Here is a 17,187-nt window from a genome sequence, read left to right on the forward strand (position 1 = left end):
CTAGGCTCACTTGCTCTGATTCCAGGCTGGACACTTCTGGGGCAGAATAGATTGAGAATTTTGTTTCTTTTAAGGAGCTGCTTCACTAGAATCCAATCCTATGGTTTTCAGCATAGCTAGAAGAGAACATTTATTTTTCTTTCCAATAATAAGAAAGAATCACAATGATTTTCATGTGCCTTATAAGATATTATAGTATGTCTAGAATTTGGAAAACAGATGCCTTTAATATGACAAGAATTGTTATTGGGAAATATCCTGACCAGATCAGGGAAGTGGTGAGTCCCCCATCCCCTTTATAGCACTAGAACTGTGGGATGGGAGGCCTGACAGCAGGACAGCCTGACACTGCTTCTCCACCAGGTTGGGGTTGCTTATTGTGGTAAGAGGAGGGGGGCTGCAGGAATGGAGAGGCAGGTTAGAGGTCTGGCAGGAGGGTGGCCTGGCAGTGCCCTATTGAGCACGACCACACACCCTCAGCCAATAGGAGCGCAGAACAGTCTCCTGCGTGCGCATTGGCTGAGGGTTCACCGTTATGACACTAGTGAATTATATAGGGTAAGATGAACAGACAATAATGGCCAAGTGAGAATAACACAATTTTAAAGCAACATTTATAGGGAATCAAACAAGCACACACTCAAGAGTCTCCATTTTTGTTTCCAGAACAGGTTTAATCTAATATACATATTCCTAGGTACAGTAATAACCAGAATATGCCCATTGAAAAAGTTAAAAGGTAATTTCCTTCCAGACTCTGCTCAGCCTGGGTTCCAAATAAAAATGAATGTTATTTCTACACAAAAAACTAGATTTTTAAAAATTGAGGTTCTATGAAGAAAGAGAGGACAGCAACAGTGAGCAAGGACAGGAAAGCAGAAATTCCGGCAGGACCTACTGTTGCTGGTTTGGGAAATGCACCACGTGCCTGCTAGAAAGGAGAAAAACAGAACCTCCATTGAGAAGTCCACAAAGACCACATTACTCTAAGCCCTTAAGGTACTTTTGGACAGGACTGTTTTACTGAGCTGGCCAGAAGGACATGCCATCCCTGATTTCAAACAGAGGTCACATAGCCTATCATTACTCATTCTGCAGCCCAAGGCCGAACAATAGGAAAGAACCACAACTTTCTGCTGATATTTGATTACCATGAGATGGCAGAGCCAAATTTTCTCCAGAGTCCCACATGAAATGGATAGGGATGATGAAATGACATCAGGAAGTGAAGGAAAGGGAAAATGTATATAAGTCAAGGAATTCATGATTTCCCCTTTAATGTAGGTGGGACTGAAACCCCAAATACATAGCTAGGGGGGATGAACATGCACAACAGGATCCAACAGTTACAGAAACTAAAGACTTGTCACCTAAAGAGCCAAACATACATTAACTCTAGGATCACATACAGAATCAACAGCTTTCCCCACAGAGTAACATGACTCTGCTTCCACCCTCCCAACAGGCTTATGTTTGACCTCAAACAGATCCTCATGTTCACAACTTTCACTAGAACCTCATATTCACAGCTCCTACTATGACATCTCCCACAGCCTGATCTGCAACAGAGCAAGTAGATGCTTTCTCCCTGCAATGAGAGACAGTCTTTGGTGAAATTTGCATTCACTGGAAGGACAAGAAAGTTCCCATTTTACCTTGTTCTACACCTTCCCTCTGTGCAGACACAATGCACACAAGCAAACTCCAGCCTGGATTACCACTGCTGTCAGTAAGGAGCATCTCCACAAAAACAGCATAGTTTATTTAGTGCTCAAACTCTGGGATCTTTCCCCCTGCCCCTAGTCCAAGCAGGTCTACAGAAACCTTGCCTACAGGAAAGCAGGAGAGCCCAGAAAATAAATACTTTTTTCACCTCCTCTGTTAACATTTATTTTGTTCATTCAGACAGGTAAGGGAGAAACCCTTGGAATGCTGGTACTTTTACTACTGGGCCTCAGCTACAGGTGGTGCCACAGGCACGTCGGTCCCGCTTCGCAAGGTATCCGCCTTGGAGAAATTAGTCTCCAAGATGTGACGCTGAAGGTGCCGCACCCACTCTTCTTGGATGGAGAGGGGCCCTTGGAACTCCACTTCACAAAATCTGCACAAAGAGAACACAATACTTACTGGAGGCCATTTGAACACTTATTCATGTCAAAGCACACAAGTAAATGGGAGCAAGGGAACTGATGTTGTCTGTTCACCTCTTGGCCTGGCCTTGAGTGTCTTGAAGCAAGAGGGGCTATCCTCTAAGGGGTCTGACATTACATTAAACATAATAAAGCTCTGATACTACCCTCTATTCCAGTGGTGGCGAACCTTTGGCACTCCAGATGCTATGGACTACAATTCCCATCAGCCCCTGCCAGCATGGCCAATTGGCCATGCTGGCAGGGGCTGATGGGAATTGTAGTCCATAACATCTGGAGTGCCAAAGGTTCCCCACCACGGCTCTATTCCAATTTCAGTACAGCCAAGGGAATAAGCCCAATGGCGGAATACCACATACCTGCACTTCAATGTGTAGATGTTACCCACAAACTTCACCAAGGAAGTCTGCGGTGGCCTTGGAACCAAAGATGGCACTGGTCTCACTCTGGGTGGTGGATGGCGGACCTCTTCAGCCTTCTGCTGCATGTCACTGACTTCCTCTTCTCGAGGTGCAGGAGTCTCAAGGGGCTTGGCCTGCCTCCGTTCAAATTCTAAGAAACAGAAATTGTCTGTTTCAGAACAGGATGGTGGGATTCCGCAAACACACTACACAATTGAAGATTTGGGGTGAAAAACCTCTTTCTGAAAATTATTTTTGCTTACAACAAAGGCTGGGGCAGGGAGCAAAACCTTACGGAGGTCTTAAAACCATACACAATTTCCTGAACATTTTTGCTAACTCAAAGTACTAAATTATCACTCTGACTGGAAATATCCCTTTGTGACTAAGATCTCAACATATTCATTTATTAAATAATTTCCCTGGGACCCTTTACCTGGGACTGGGCATACTGTTTGGATCAGCAGGTAGAGCCAGTGAGAGATCAGCTTTGTGCCTTCCTGATGAGCTGTCTGAGAAAGCTAGTGTCTCGTCAAAAAAAAAAAATGCGGGGGAGGTATCTGGCAGTCCAAGAATCCTTGTGATGGGCCCTTTCCTCTACATGTACCTAAGCTGGCAAATTGGGAGCAATGACTCACTGTTGATGTTATGTTGGTGATGCTCCTCCATCTTTACCAGCGATATAGGCGAGGTGATTGCAGGTCTTTCGCTGCTTCCATCCACAGCTTTGCTGGGCTCGCTGGGCAACATCTCCCCACCTAGATTTCTGCTCAGCAGTGGAGGGCTGCCTGCCTGCAGGCTGAAGGGAGCTCTCTTCCCAGGGGCATCATGGTCACGCGGATGAGAGGCATTGCGAAACTTCTTCGTAAAGGGCCGCCCACCTTGGATGTAGCTGCGATATGCTCCAGCTTTCTGGGGTCGATGCTTGATCCACTCACTCAGAGTCTCAATTGGAGAGCCGTTCACACACCATTCAGTCACTCCAAACTGTCTGAGGTGGGCACGAGCATGGCTGGCCAGTGCCTTGCGGTTCTCAAAGTACAGGCCACACAGTTCACAGCAGGCTTCACTGGCTGGGAGCAGAAATGGCAGAGATCTATTCTGAGCAAGGTTCTCAGCAAAGGACTTAAGCAGCAACTGTTCAAGGGTAGAGCACTAGATTTTATTCTCTCCATGTCACCACTTCTATCCCCACCCCCCCAAAAGGATTCTCTGAAACTAAGGTAGTCTGCAAAACCTGAATTTCTTGAAGCATTGTTGTCAATACCCCTCATCCGCAGCTCACAAGCCAAGAAAACAAAATCCTATAATCCTTCATGTACCCCTGGGCAAGATGTATAATTCTGATCACTCTGGAGTAGACCACTAACTGGTTTGGCAAGGACGATACCTAAATCCACAACAATGCTGAAAAAAAATGGTCAGCCAGAGGCTATAGGGAACTTAACAGAACAGCAGAAAGAGAGTCAACATGTTAGCTGCTGACCAACCCACACTCTCAGATGAGTGCTGCTAGAACTTGCATAAAACAAAAGACAAAGGACTGGGTCATTACTGACCCGTGGGATGATGTCACATCACAACATTTTCAAGGCACACTGTGCATACTGGGTGGTTTGCTAATTATTGCCTTCCTCAGTCGTCAACTCCCAGCAAACTGAGACGGAAGGCTGAGTCAACCTTGAGCTGGTTACCTAAATTCATGTCATAAGCAGAGCTTTGACTGCAGTACTGCAGCTTACCACTACACCACAGGGCTCCTTTATCAAGTTGTCGGCCAGTATCATATGTCATACTGGCCAGTATCATATGTCTGAAGACTGTGGCACAGTCCTGGCTGTTTGAAGTCCCTTTGCATACTGATGGATCTTCCCATCCCACTTCACATCCACATCCAACACACCTGAACAGCTCCCCAAATTCACAAGGCAAGGTCCCACAACAGAATATCAAGAACACCAAGGAGATTCCAACCTTATCCCCCCTGCCACTTGGGGGGGGAGGGGGGCACTTACATGTATGAGTAGGCTTTTCATGCACATGCTTGGCTTTGAATGGCAACTCAGTCTGGATGTAGGTTTTCTGCTTCATTTCACCAGGGCCACTCAGCCTCTCATCTGACAGTGGGCGCTTAGTGGACAGTGATGCCAAGAAGCCCTCCTGTGACTTGAGTGGAGATAAGGAAATCTCCCGACCAAGGTTTGGTTTTCCTGTCCTTCCGCCCAGTGGGGACAAAGTCATGGACTGCATCATTTTCCCAGGGGACTTTGGAGCACCTCCATCATCCCCCATGGGCTTTGGAAGCTCAATGCTCATTGTGGTTGGCTCCTTCTTTATTAAGCACGGCTTGTTCTTCTTCTTTATAATCTCTCGGAGTGTGTCTATAGGGGACCCATTGACTGACCATTCAGTTACTCCCATCTGGCGCAAGTGAGATCTGGCATGGCTAGAAAGCCCCTTTCGGTTCTCAAAAAACTCACCACAGAACTCACAACGAATATCTCGCACAGGATCAGCACGAGAAGCTGCAAGGGACAGATAAAAGGCCACAGAGACTGGCTCAAAAGAAAGGACTTAGCAGCAAAATACTGTTCTTTACATCTGTGACATTTTTCAATTCAGGGAAAATTACAAAGCATTTATCTCCCCTAGATCTGACACAATGACTTCCTTGGCTTGAGGACTCAGTAGATTTTTCACCTAGATCTTTCATGTGTGCATCCTGTTCAGCCTTCTACAAGCCGTAGAACAGCCAGGCACTTGGACATGAGTACACTTAAACTCCTGTGTTTCTTGTGTTAACTAGGAAACTGGTTTCTTACTAGGAAGATGATAAATACTTAAGATGTTTGCTTCTGATCATTCTACAAACAGCTCATTTAGCAAACTGACAATCCCTCCTTATCTCAAGTGCAGAATGGGTTGCGCATATATGTTAAGATAGTACTCATCAGACCTGACTACAAGCTGGTAGGCATCACTCCTGGTAGGCATCACTCTTCCTTATAATTGGGGAAATCCCTGAAGTCTCGCTCCCAGTTTCTCATGTTAACTTTTCAGGTATTAATTCCTGTCAATCTCAAAACATGATGAACAAAGATTTCACTACTAACACTTACAGAGATTGAGTGGGGACATCTCCTCTCGAGGTGACCAAGGTCTGTCGGATAGATGTGACTCATTGTGAAGTCCCCCAGACATCATTTCACGCTTGATTTCCATTCGCAAATGGTCTTGCTTCAGTTTCTTGTGCAAAGTGGGAGAGGGAAGCCCAGAGAAAACTTTTCTAGCGGTTGGAGGAGGTGACGAGGTAGAAGACTGCCCCAAAGGGCTCCCTGGCTGCTGTGCCTTTTTAGGGATGGCAGACACATGCCTTTCCCCTGGACCACATGGTTCCAGAGAGCCTCCAAGAACAGATGAGGCAATGGGTTTCTGACCCTGTGCTGGGGAGCCAGAGGTACTGGTCCGAGGTTGAGCCCGTCGTTTCAGGATTTCTCGGAGTGTGTCAATGGGGGAGCCATTCACGTACCACTCAGTTACCCCCATCTGACGCAGATGTGACCTGGCATGGCTGGACAACCCCTTCCGGTTCTCAAAATATTCACCACAGAATTCACATCTGATGTCTCGTGCAGGTTCTGCTCCAGAGGCTGAGAAAAAAAGGAAGACATATGGTTACAGTGGCCTACAGAAGGATTAAACAAAGAATAGAATTCAACCTGGACACCAGTTAAATTTCTCCCTTGCAAAGCTGTATGAAGCAGGCACATAGCATAAGGATTTTACACAAGACAAAGCTGATCCCTCAACAAGCTTGGCCAAAGGAAATAAAATCAAACCATAAATAATTCCTGTCAAGCATGAAAGCGTGGATGGATGTGGTCAAAGCAGGGGACACTGGAAACATGGACAAGAGACAGTGAAAGCAGACATCGCCAAATGGAAGTGCTGATCCCAAATCATGAAATTTTTATCTTTGGCAATGAGGCACAAGAGAAGCTCTGTGATTGCCAACCCATGCCTCCCCAATCCTGTTTATGAAGAAAGCAGTCCAAATGTGAGCAAAGGAATCTGGAATGAGACCTAATCTCCTACATAGGATGTATTCTCACAGCACTTCTCAAAATACAGAAATATACATCTGACTGAAGCACACTTGCTACTTAGTATACATCTAAACACACAGTCCTACAAGAAATGCTAAATGCCATTCCTGCAGAGGAATTCAATGCCTGGTTCATTCTCCCTGCCAGGGTGGTCACAAGGAACCTCACATCCCAGTGCACGGTTGGGGAACAACCAAAGAACAAGTGCTCTAATTTTGCCATCCTTAGTCTGAGCCATGCAAACTTCTAGACGTAATGCAGAACAGTCAGTGCACAAGAACAGAAGACACTTGATATAGGGTGACTGTTTTAAAAACTTATCACCAGTGTGCAGATAACCCTTCCGCCCTATGTATTCTCCCTGCACAGAGTGAGGGAAATGGCTAAAATCTCACCATTGTAACTAACTGTTTCTTCCATCCCTGGAATGGGATGTAGCCCTTGTGAACCTGTATATGGTGGAACAAAAGGGAATCATCTTCTTTCCTTGGGATGGGACATTAAATGTCAAAGAGAAAAACACTACTGAGCATTCTGCTGACATTGAATGAAGTCACTGAGTGCTCTTAAAAAGCACAGCAGTCAGAGTCTAGCCAATGGCCCCAAATAATTCTGTTATCAGCTTGCATACTCTCCTTTCAAACAGTAGTGTCAGAATTCCCCCTCCATCAGCAGGCAAAGCAGTTTAAAGTTTATTTGTCTTGTAATAGAGTAATGGTGTATGGTGACTTGCTGAAAAATTAGGACTATCTGGAACAGGAAGATAACTTCCCTTTGGAGCAAGGTAAAAACATGACATGAAAACCCAGAAAGGGAAGGAGTAATTTCAGCACACAAAGATATCTGCTGGGCAAACTGCACTAGAAGATGCAAGCCTCTGAAGATTCCAGTCATAGATGCGGGCAAAACTTTAGGAACAAAAACTACCAGACCACAGCCACACAGCCCGGAAAACCCAGCTAGCAAACTGCACTAGGATGTTCAGGGGAAAAAAGCTTGCAGGAAAAGGGCAATGGAGAGCACATGGCCCAAAGATCTTGTTTCCCACCCCTTCGCTGCTTATCAGACACTGTGGCAGGAAATGGCAAGAGGCCAGAATTTTAGTGCACAGCTCCATGTCACATAAACAAGACTGAGGAGGGTGGGAGGAGGAGGGGGCAGGAGCCAGCGCTGATAGAACCTACAGAGATTGAGTGGAGCCATCTCAGCATCTGATGCCCAGAACGCGCTGGAAGAAAGACCCTGTTTCCTTTGCAGGGCGGCCACAGCTGACAGTCTATGGCCATGTGGCTTCAGTTTCTTGGATGGTGAAGGGGAGTGAGGTGAGAGTACAGATGGATGTTTGCCCAAAGACTTTGGTGCATGTGCTTGTTTCATGCCTGTGGCAGGCAACGTTGCTGTAGCGGTGCTCTTTGGGCTGCGTCCATCAGAGCTCCCAGTCTCCCCTAATGATTCTCTCTCTATAGGGAAGAGAGAGGAAAGACAGCCTTTGAAGTCTTCATTTTTGATGAGATCATTTAAAACATCAATAGGAGATCCTTTAGCATCTGGATCGCTCACTCCCAGGTGTCTCAGGTGGGCTCTAGCGTGACTTGACAGCCCTTTTCTGGTTTCAAACCAGGCACCACATAACTGGCAGTCAATTTCTCTGCCCGAGTCACTATCTACAGCTGCGGAAAGAAAACACATCGATCACAATCGTCTCAAGCACCTGTTACAACTTGAAAAGGACTTTGTCGGATCCATTATTCCAAAAATGGCACGATACAGTGGTTTCCCACGAGAATTTAACAAGGAGGCCCAAAGAGAAGGTGAATTATTCCATACAAATCACCACTGCTGCCTTATCAGTTGAGCAACAATCCCCATGGAAGACCTGAAATTAAATCATATTTACTGCTCACTAGCTTTTTAAAACATGACACTGAAGCCTTTTTCCCATTTCAGCTTAAACTACCAGACATTTTTAAGAACGGCAACATCAAAAGCTAACTGCCCAATATTCAATAGAGTATCTGACGACTAAGTGAAGTTTCTGCCAGAAAAGCAAGACTTGAACTAGAACAGTCATTAAAGAAAACAGAATACATAATGATATTTTGAGGAACAGTGTGTATGACAATGTAGCTCAATAGTATATTTCCAAAAAATTAGTTTTCCATACCTGCAAATTTCTACAAATGTATTTGATCCACCATTAAACACTTGATTCCTTCCACTGGTATGCGTCAAGCAATCTACCTATATGTTTTGTGGTCCGTAAACAAGAACTGGGTTGACAGCAGGATTGACAACTGTTGTTACTGAGTGTGTGCAGAGCGGCTACTTAAAAAGCTTATTTAGTCCATGCAGATTGATGCCATTTTCTGTATCATGCAAGCTCAAAGTGCCCATGAATATTTTAAGAAGCAGCAATGTAAAATACCAGAAAGTGAAGACATATTTTCTATAAACTTCCACTTGGACACATGATTGGTTAAATGGAACACAGTTTAACACAGCTTAGTCCAGACTCAGCCAACTAAGAAGTTGCAAAGGCAGACAATCTCACAGTGGGTTCTAGAATATGAAGGATAAAGCAAATATTCAGGCCTGAAGCGAAAAGACACACGTAGGGATGGAATATAGTTCAAAATGGAAGTTGAAAGTAGCTGACAAATACTCTTGTTTTTTCCTCAGCAACTCTTTCCACTTGTATAATATAGGCAGAATAACAAATCTGAGGAACCTAATGTTCAATTGAAAATGGACTACCCTATAACAAGCTTACTAAAGGGTTCTGTAGCAAAAACAGGGCTTTTCAAATTAAAGATATTCAAGATGAAACATGTATGGGATTCACTGTTAAAAGCATAGACAGACACTTTCTATACCAGTAGTACTGTAAGCTTGATTGCTTAAAGTCCAATAAAACTGTATAGGTAACTTGCCACCCTCAGTACTTTAAACTGCAGTACACATATACACCCAAAGCTAGTCACATTAACGGTGAAAATTCATTGCTCCCTCACTAGCAACAACTGCAAAGCAGCTCTGAATTAGTACTGAAGGCATGGTTTCCCTACAGTACAAAAAGGAAAACTGCATAAAACTGATACAAGTGATACCGAGGAGCTTCTGCTGCTTCTAACAGCTTTTCAACGAGGAAGTTTCCATCACTAACACTGCTGAAGAGACTTATCTCTGAATATTACAGCAGCATGGCTATGCTAATTTTCAAGAACCATCTTTTCAAGCAACCTAAGAGTCACCACCATCAAATCTTATTGTTGGCCTGATAAGGAGGGGACATGAACAACATGCAGGTTTGCTGTATAACAGGCCAAAAACAATAGGGCTTAAAAGCAGTAGAAATTGCCTCCAAATGGGAAATCTGAGGTATTTGTGGCCCTAGATTCCTCACCCTTTGTTCTGCAATAAACATTTGTTTTTAACTGAATATCTATCATCAGGATCACAATAGAGAGGGCTCCATGGCCTTTTCTTGAAGTGAAAGGTAGCTTCACTCAGGGCTTTGGCAGGGAGCAGATGTTTATAAATGCTGCCCCTCTGATTGAGGATCATTCCTATTTTCTAGCAGTGACTTAACAAGAAAGACCCTAAGCTCAAACTGAAAGGACATATGGGAAAGCTTTGCGGTATGTGCATGGAGTAATAAAAACATGACTGATCCTCCCAAAAGCAGACTGGGAAAGGAGCCTGCTGAGTTAGAGGGAATGCCCTCCTTTGGAAAGAAAACTCTGATAAACAGTAACAAAATAAGCAGCTCTCGCTGCATAGAAGGGAGAAGCATTCTCTGTCTAACAGCAAAGAAACCACCAGTTCTCCTATAAATTTTGCAGGAGACAGAACATATCCAATTTACCACCCATACCCTTCCTTTACTGTGATGTACACCAGAGACAATATGTGTGAGTGCAGCAGCTTTTGCAGGCAATGGATGTCAAATGTGTCTGGCAGGGTGGAGGGGAGAAGATCCCTAACTGGGTCACACCACAGAGCAATGCCACACACACAAGCTCTCTGCCAACTCTCCAGTGTTACGCACAGCAAGAAGCATCGGCATCAAACAGACTCACTTAGATTTAAGGGGCCTTCTTCCTCCGGTTGTGGCCACTGTGCTTTAGGAGAGCTCTGCAGGGGGCTCAGCGGTAGCTTAGGGCTCTTGTCTTCAGGGTTCTTTGGTGGAGGAGAACCAGGCAGAGTAGGTGTCACTTTCTTGAGTATGGGAGATCCTGGCTGGGCAACATTCTTGGAGCTGAAACCTGGAGGGGATTTGATTGCTTTGTTTACGGGTGGCTCTTGAGGCCGTTCTTTAGCTTTAGTGGGGGGCAACAGTGTTGGCCGTGAGGACCCTGCAGTCCCTTCTTTGGGAGAAGCAGATTTTTTGCTAAGACTTGGAGAGATGGGGCCGCTGTCCTGCTTGCCCTTCTGTTTCATCAGTTCATACAGTAAGTCGATGGGGGCTCCGCTGCTCTCGGACTCAGCCACACCAAGCTGACGCAAGTGAGAACGGGCATGGCTGGACAGGCCCTTGCGGGTTTCAAAGTTGACGCCACAGACCTCGCACGTCATGAGGTTTGGTGCTGGAAAGAGGAGAGTGACTTATTGAGACAAGGTTAAGTTTAACCTCACACTCTCTTTGCTACTTGTCAACAGACCACTTGTGAACACAGCAGTCTTGAGTCTGAGTCTCTCTTCATAAGTCAGGCTCTCAGATATCACAAATTCAGCCTTGGTTTGGCACAACATATTGGCACCAGCAATCTATTTTGCAATGAATTAATTTAATAAGTTCTAACCAAATAGCATCTATTTAGTGACCCAAGTTCCTTCTGCAAAATTCATTTGCAAAACGTAACCACTAAGTCCACTGCTTTGGCCTGTGAGGGTTTAGCTGACACATGAAATTGTACCAGATGCCTCAAGCACCATATCTAGTACCCCTTAGTCCCCACTGACACAGCACTGTGACTCTTATTTTGAACACCTTTCAATAATCACGGACTGTCTAAAATTGTTATCTTAGGGCAGTCAAAAATGGTGATGTCTACTGATAATGACTGGCTACTTATGATTATTCTAAAGCTAAACTCAAGTATGCAAAACTTTTCATCACATCAGGAACAAATACTACCACCTCATAAAGTTAAAAGCTTCAGAATGAAGATTAATTGCAGTGACCAAGCTTCACTATATTCTTTACAAGATGGAAAACTCCTCCATCAATGGACCATTAACTGGACAGGTTGAGATTCAGTGCTGTTGTTCATCAATGTACCTTGCATAAAGTTACTAAACATTTTTTGTTTAAATGACCAATCCAATGGGAAAATGTAGAGCTGTACTGATATTTTGTTAACAATACACACAAGATATTAAGACAATGAAATTTATTGGGCCAACCTCCATTTTTATATGAAGAATGCAAATTGTTGGTAATGCACAGAATTTCTTTCACAATGTTTTTAATGTTTTGTTAGTATGAAAGTTCGTACATTCTTACATCAACAGAAAGAAGCAAACTAAAATCCATTACAACACTTTTCCTTTTTAAAAGGTTTGTAAGAGAATCCTTCAGATCTGAACTCCAAGCCAAATGAGAAGACTCACATCGTTGCAGATATCCTGCACAAATTTTCACAGAAGCTTCAACCACCACAACAAAAGAAACTCACTTTTCAAATCTTGGCAGTCTGACTTATTGCTGGAAGGTTCTGGAGACAGTGTGTTCCCTATTCTGCTTGGAATTTGGTCTAAGGATCCAGCCAGAGAATTCTTCTTTTGGAGTGGTGGTGATCCCATTTCTGTTGCAATCATATCATCCTCCTCCTCAGAAGCCATTACTATCAAAGAAAGAAGGGAATATGGGGCTTGAGCTGGAAACAGGGAAACTAACAATGTTAAATGGTTAAGCCACACAAAACACAATTAAAATACCTTACAAATTATTTTACTGCCTCATAAGTACCATTTAATGAAACAAAAAATAGTGTGCAACTTACTCCAAAAATGTAAAACAAATGTGTCACTGAAAATATCTGTGCAACAATGGAGCCCTTGCTATTTCAAAAAAATGTGTGGGGCTATTGAGCAATAAAGAATATTTCCACTGCAAGTTTTTTTTTAAAAGGAATCAGAAATGGAACACTGATTAATGACAAGAGAACATAATATTTCTTTGAGCTGGAAATGCACAATTATAATTAGTAGTATCAGTAAAAATATATGTAGGAAGGTCCACAACACTAACAATTAAGATAAAATTACCATAGTGGTTATGACACCAGATTTTAGTGCCAGAAGACATAAGCCATATTCTTTCTGGATAAGAGGGCACCAAAAATTGCTACAGATCTACTAAATTAACTAAAGACATTTCTTAGATAGGAAAAAAATCAACTAAATAATGATAACTTATCGCACCAATTAGTTAAATCTCTTTAAAATACTATATTACAAATTGTGTTCAGTGGGTTATTCTTTTTCATTCCAATTCCTTACTGACAGCACAAAATATCATGATCAGTTGCATTTGTAGGACAGTTCTGTACACAAAAACAAAGCAAAGAGAAAAATGTATACTGATGTGCACTGTTCAGGGGAGTGGCTATTACAAATAAATCAACTGAGGATGTGAGTGTTTTTAATTTATAGCAACAATAAAGAAAACAATTTGACCAGAGCAGAAAGTGACAAAATGTTATGCAAAAACTGTTTTCAACAAGAAACTATTCATTGGGGTGTTGTGGGTTTTCACTGACCTGTCAGCTACAATCTCAAGAAAGATAAAGCAACAAGCATTATGGAAAGCCCTATTTTATGGACACTTACCTGCAAATAATTCACACTGAACATAGTGGGATTTACTTTATCAGAAATATATGCAAGATTGATCCATGAATATGACAGGAATGAGCGGAACATCCTAAATAGAGAATCTTCATTTAAATATTAATAAAATCAATTCTGTTTTAATGAAAGATTCACCATAATAATATTTACATACATGCTGGAAGAGAATACATACTACTCCTGAGAATACCATAACTATATTTAATGACTATATATGTTTAAAGTGCCGTCAAGTTACAGCTGACTTATGGCGAACCCAGCAAGGGGCTTTCAAGGCAAGTGGGAAGTAGAGGTGGTTTGCCATTGCCTTCTTCGGCAGAGCCTTCCTTGGTCTCCCACCAACCCTGATTAACCTCCAAGATGAGATCAGACTATATCATTCTACCTTCCTTCCCATATTATGATTATAAAGGCAATAAAATGTAACAAGAAGATAGGCAACACAAAATGTAGAAAATGAAAAACAAAATAGTCCCCATAGTGCCAATTGTACTGAAGAATTTCTAAGTCAGAATTCAACCATCTCAGCAAATGCTGGATTAAACAAGCAAACAGTGCAATAAACACGTTTCTTGTGCTCACTTTAACATTATAGGACTGACAAAAGTTATTTGTATTTTTCTCACAGTGTAACCATTTATTTGTATGGCTATCCTATTTTAAGTCGATCAGAGACAGTATCTAGGAAGTTATAACACTCATTAAAAAAATCAACTCTTAAGATTGATTGTGATGTTTAGAAGTAACAGCGATTAGTAAAACTACAGAGCCGACCACCGTATCGAATCAATACGGATCATCCCGTTTTCACAACTAACAACTCAACGGCTTGTATTATTACAGAAAGTGAAGGAGGCGCTGGCCAGGCGCTCCGGGTGCTGCACGACCATGGCTTCAAGCGGGATTGAAATAACTGGGAAGCTAGGCTGTCGTGGCGAGGTCTATGAGGCCTTGACAGGAAAGGTGCCCTGATCTCTGCGCAAGGGAGCAAACAGAAAGAGGGCGCCGCTTCCTGTCACTCAGCCCGATCCCACCCCACAGCCAAAAAACCAAAGGCGCCGCGCTCTCTTAGTACCCCGGCTTGCCCCGGGGAGGGAGGTGGGGGGGGGGGGGAAGCCCCACTCCGCTGTGCTCGATGGGGCGATTCTTTCCTTGTCCACCCCCCACCCGGCGCTTACCAGCCTCGGGCGGCACCCCTGCACCTGCCTCGTCGTCTCGAGGCCGCGGCGCCGCCACTGCTTTTGTCGCTTTGGGCTGTGAGGTGGTGGAGGCCGCCATCTTGGGTCCGGCACATGTGGGGCAGCTGCCAGGAAGGACGGCGGAGCGTCGAAACTCCAGCTGAGTTTGATCAGGTGAAGCAGTCGAGCGCCGAGTCTACCCACAGAAGCCGGCCCGGCCGAACAGGGAGAAATCCGCAGGCCCAGAGCGAGTCGAGAGAGCCCGAAACCAGCAAATCACATATCCAGACAGAATAACTCCAACCCCGAACTACTGCTCAAACGCGCGCCTGCTTGGTCGAGCACTGAGTTCAATACTCCAGCAGACCAAAGCAGATGAGCGCCTAACTCTCCAGAACATACCCCGAGGGCTGCAGTTATGGAGGAATCAGGGCAAAGGAGAGATGGAAATGGAAAGGGGAAAGCCCGTTACTTTGGCTGAAGGGAAAATGGGAGAGCAGCCTGAGTTTCCTGGGTACCCAAAGAACACGAGGATTGTAACTGGCATCCTGTTTTCAACTATTAATCCAATCACAACCTTACGACATGAGGGGCTGTAATAGTCTCATACCTTAGGTCCGTGCGCATTCGTAACCGGCTGCTACTATATCATATATAAAATTATGGATTTTTTTTTGCTTAGAAATTTAGCATTTTTTTCTGTTTTAGGTTCTATGCATCTTAAATATTTAATTTTAATAATGCCAATAAAGGCTTCTGTCTATTTAATTTTGCACCCACAAAAACAAACATGTAGTTTTCTAGCCCCAAACTTCACAATTGTTGAAGTGCATTGGAAGGATACATGTTTGAAGATGTCATATATTACAGAATATCAGTGTCAAATGCACTACTTATGATTTAGTTCTTTTCCCCATATTTGCTTTTCCTTTCCCTGTGAAACTACATATTTTTCATTTCTTACATTATCTGCCAAGTAGATGTCTGGGGATTGCACCTATGGTAAATTACTTGAACAGATTCACTGCAGAAGTTGCCAGAAACAAGATGTGGCAACAATTCAGATTTTAATGACCATACTCTCTAACTGAAACAATATACAATAAAAGGATATATGTCATTTTATTTATGACAATCTCCTCTGGATCTGAAAATGTAGAGGTTAAGTCTCCATCTAAGCAATCTTTAATCAGAATATTGAAATTCAGCATCAACATTATAAGAGCCAAGACAGTCAGAAGACTGTTCAAGTGATCTATTTCTCAGGCACTTAACAGCTATTACATGATCACCTGGCTTTGAATAGGGTCATTGCTGCCTTTGAATCTTCAAGCCCCTCACCAAGTTTGGTGATTGACAGTGCCATATTGAGCTCAGTTACACTTGTGTAAGTCCACTGGCTTCAATGAAATTAGAAGAGTATAACTCTGCTTAGGATGGGACTGTGGATCTCCAGATATGTAGCAACAAGAGAATATCTGACAGACAATATCCCCAAATCAACGAAAGCTCTAAGTATATTAATGTGGGAACACATTAAATCAGCAAGAGAGTAAATTTTAATTAGTTGTACTGTAGGTTAATGACATTTACTTTTTTCAATCTATGTGGCTTTTAGTGTGCTATTGTTCTAGGAAATACTGAATACTGAAATACTTAATATGGTTCTCTGACAATAGCAAAAGTTTCCATCCTTCCTTAGAGATCTAAAATTGCATTACTGTTAAAATTTTAATAATAAATTCAATGTACACAAATTTTCATAACTGATCAAGCAGGTCACAGATAGATCATGCTTTGAGAACTGAACATTCTTTAATTCTATTTTTGTCTTATTTTGTTCAGATACTCCACTCAAACTTTTCATTTTCAATTATTCAATGGTGAAAGATCAACACTAAAATATTTTCTAACAATAGCTTAGATACTGTTCTCAATTTTTTGGGGGGGATTTATCACTTACTAAAATATCAGGATTCTATAAGCACTTTATTCTAGATCTATATAATGAACTGATTAAATAAAAAAGGGGATTATTAAAAAATCCCAACAGCAGCATTTTAAGCAGAGTTACATCCTGGCAAATCTATTGAAATCAGTGGGATTAGAAGGCTGACTGCTTAGGATGGCCCCGCTGCCAGCAGGATAGTCGACTAACTCTGCTTTATTGAAACAGAAGTCCTAATTTGTTTGTGTTGTTGAGACACAAAAATGTGAAAAGCCTAAATTTAAACTATAAATAAATCCAAGTGTGTAAAGGCTAAGTGAGCTCTACACATAAAAAGAACATTTAAAAATAAACAGCAATGAGATAAATTCTAAACAACAACTATTTCTCAACAGGCAAAAATACAAGCTGTAGGTTCTTATTTTATTTGTGTATAATGCAGTTTTATCCTGAGCAGTTGGCCTATAGTATACTATACTATACGGATGTTTCTGTGTAGGTTGTTTGTATAAAGGGCTGCAGAGATAACAGTGCTTGATTCTCTGTTGC

At 42.8% G+C, this 17,187-nt stretch overlaps 1 protein-coding gene across 11 annotated transcripts in view; it reads right to left on the reverse strand.

Moving 5' to 3' along the window:
- Nucleotides 1-653: 653 nt before the first annotated feature.
- The window catches only part of WIZ (WIZ zinc finger), an 86,324-nt gene continuing 69,790 nt past the window's right edge, over nucleotides 654-17,187 (reverse strand). For 6 of the 11 annotated variants that reach the window (XM_048488468.1, XM_048488471.1, XM_048488463.1 and 3 more), the window contains 8 exons: nucleotides 12,336-12,503; nucleotides 10,737-11,243; nucleotides 7,842-8,327; nucleotides 5,671-6,201; nucleotides 4,567-5,076; nucleotides 3,190-3,624; nucleotides 2,510-2,702; nucleotides 654-2,101 (listed from right to left, as the gene is read on the reverse strand). In XM_048488468.1, the coding sequence (XP_048344425.1) occupies nucleotides 1,945-2,101; nucleotides 2,510-2,702; nucleotides 3,190-3,624; nucleotides 4,567-5,076; nucleotides 5,671-6,201; nucleotides 7,842-8,327; nucleotides 10,737-11,243; nucleotides 12,336-12,503 (2,987 nt within the window). In that variant the 3' untranslated portion in view covers nucleotides 654-1,944. Of the gene's footprint in view, nucleotides 2,102-2,509; nucleotides 2,703-3,189; nucleotides 3,625-4,566; nucleotides 5,077-5,670; nucleotides 6,202-7,841; nucleotides 8,328-10,736; nucleotides 11,244-12,335; nucleotides 12,504-14,690; nucleotides 15,008-17,187 lie in introns of those variants that run through there. The other 5 variants (XM_048488472.1, XM_048488465.1, XM_048488467.1 and 2 more) reach the window with 5 other exon arrangements.

This window comes from Sphaerodactylus townsendi, linkage group LG03, assembly GCF_021028975.2.
Source record: "Sphaerodactylus townsendi isolate TG3544 linkage group LG03, MPM_Stown_v2.3, whole genome shotgun sequence".
In the NCBI taxonomy this organism is placed as follows: domain Eukaryota; kingdom Metazoa; phylum Chordata; class Lepidosauria; order Squamata; family Sphaerodactylidae; genus Sphaerodactylus; species Sphaerodactylus townsendi.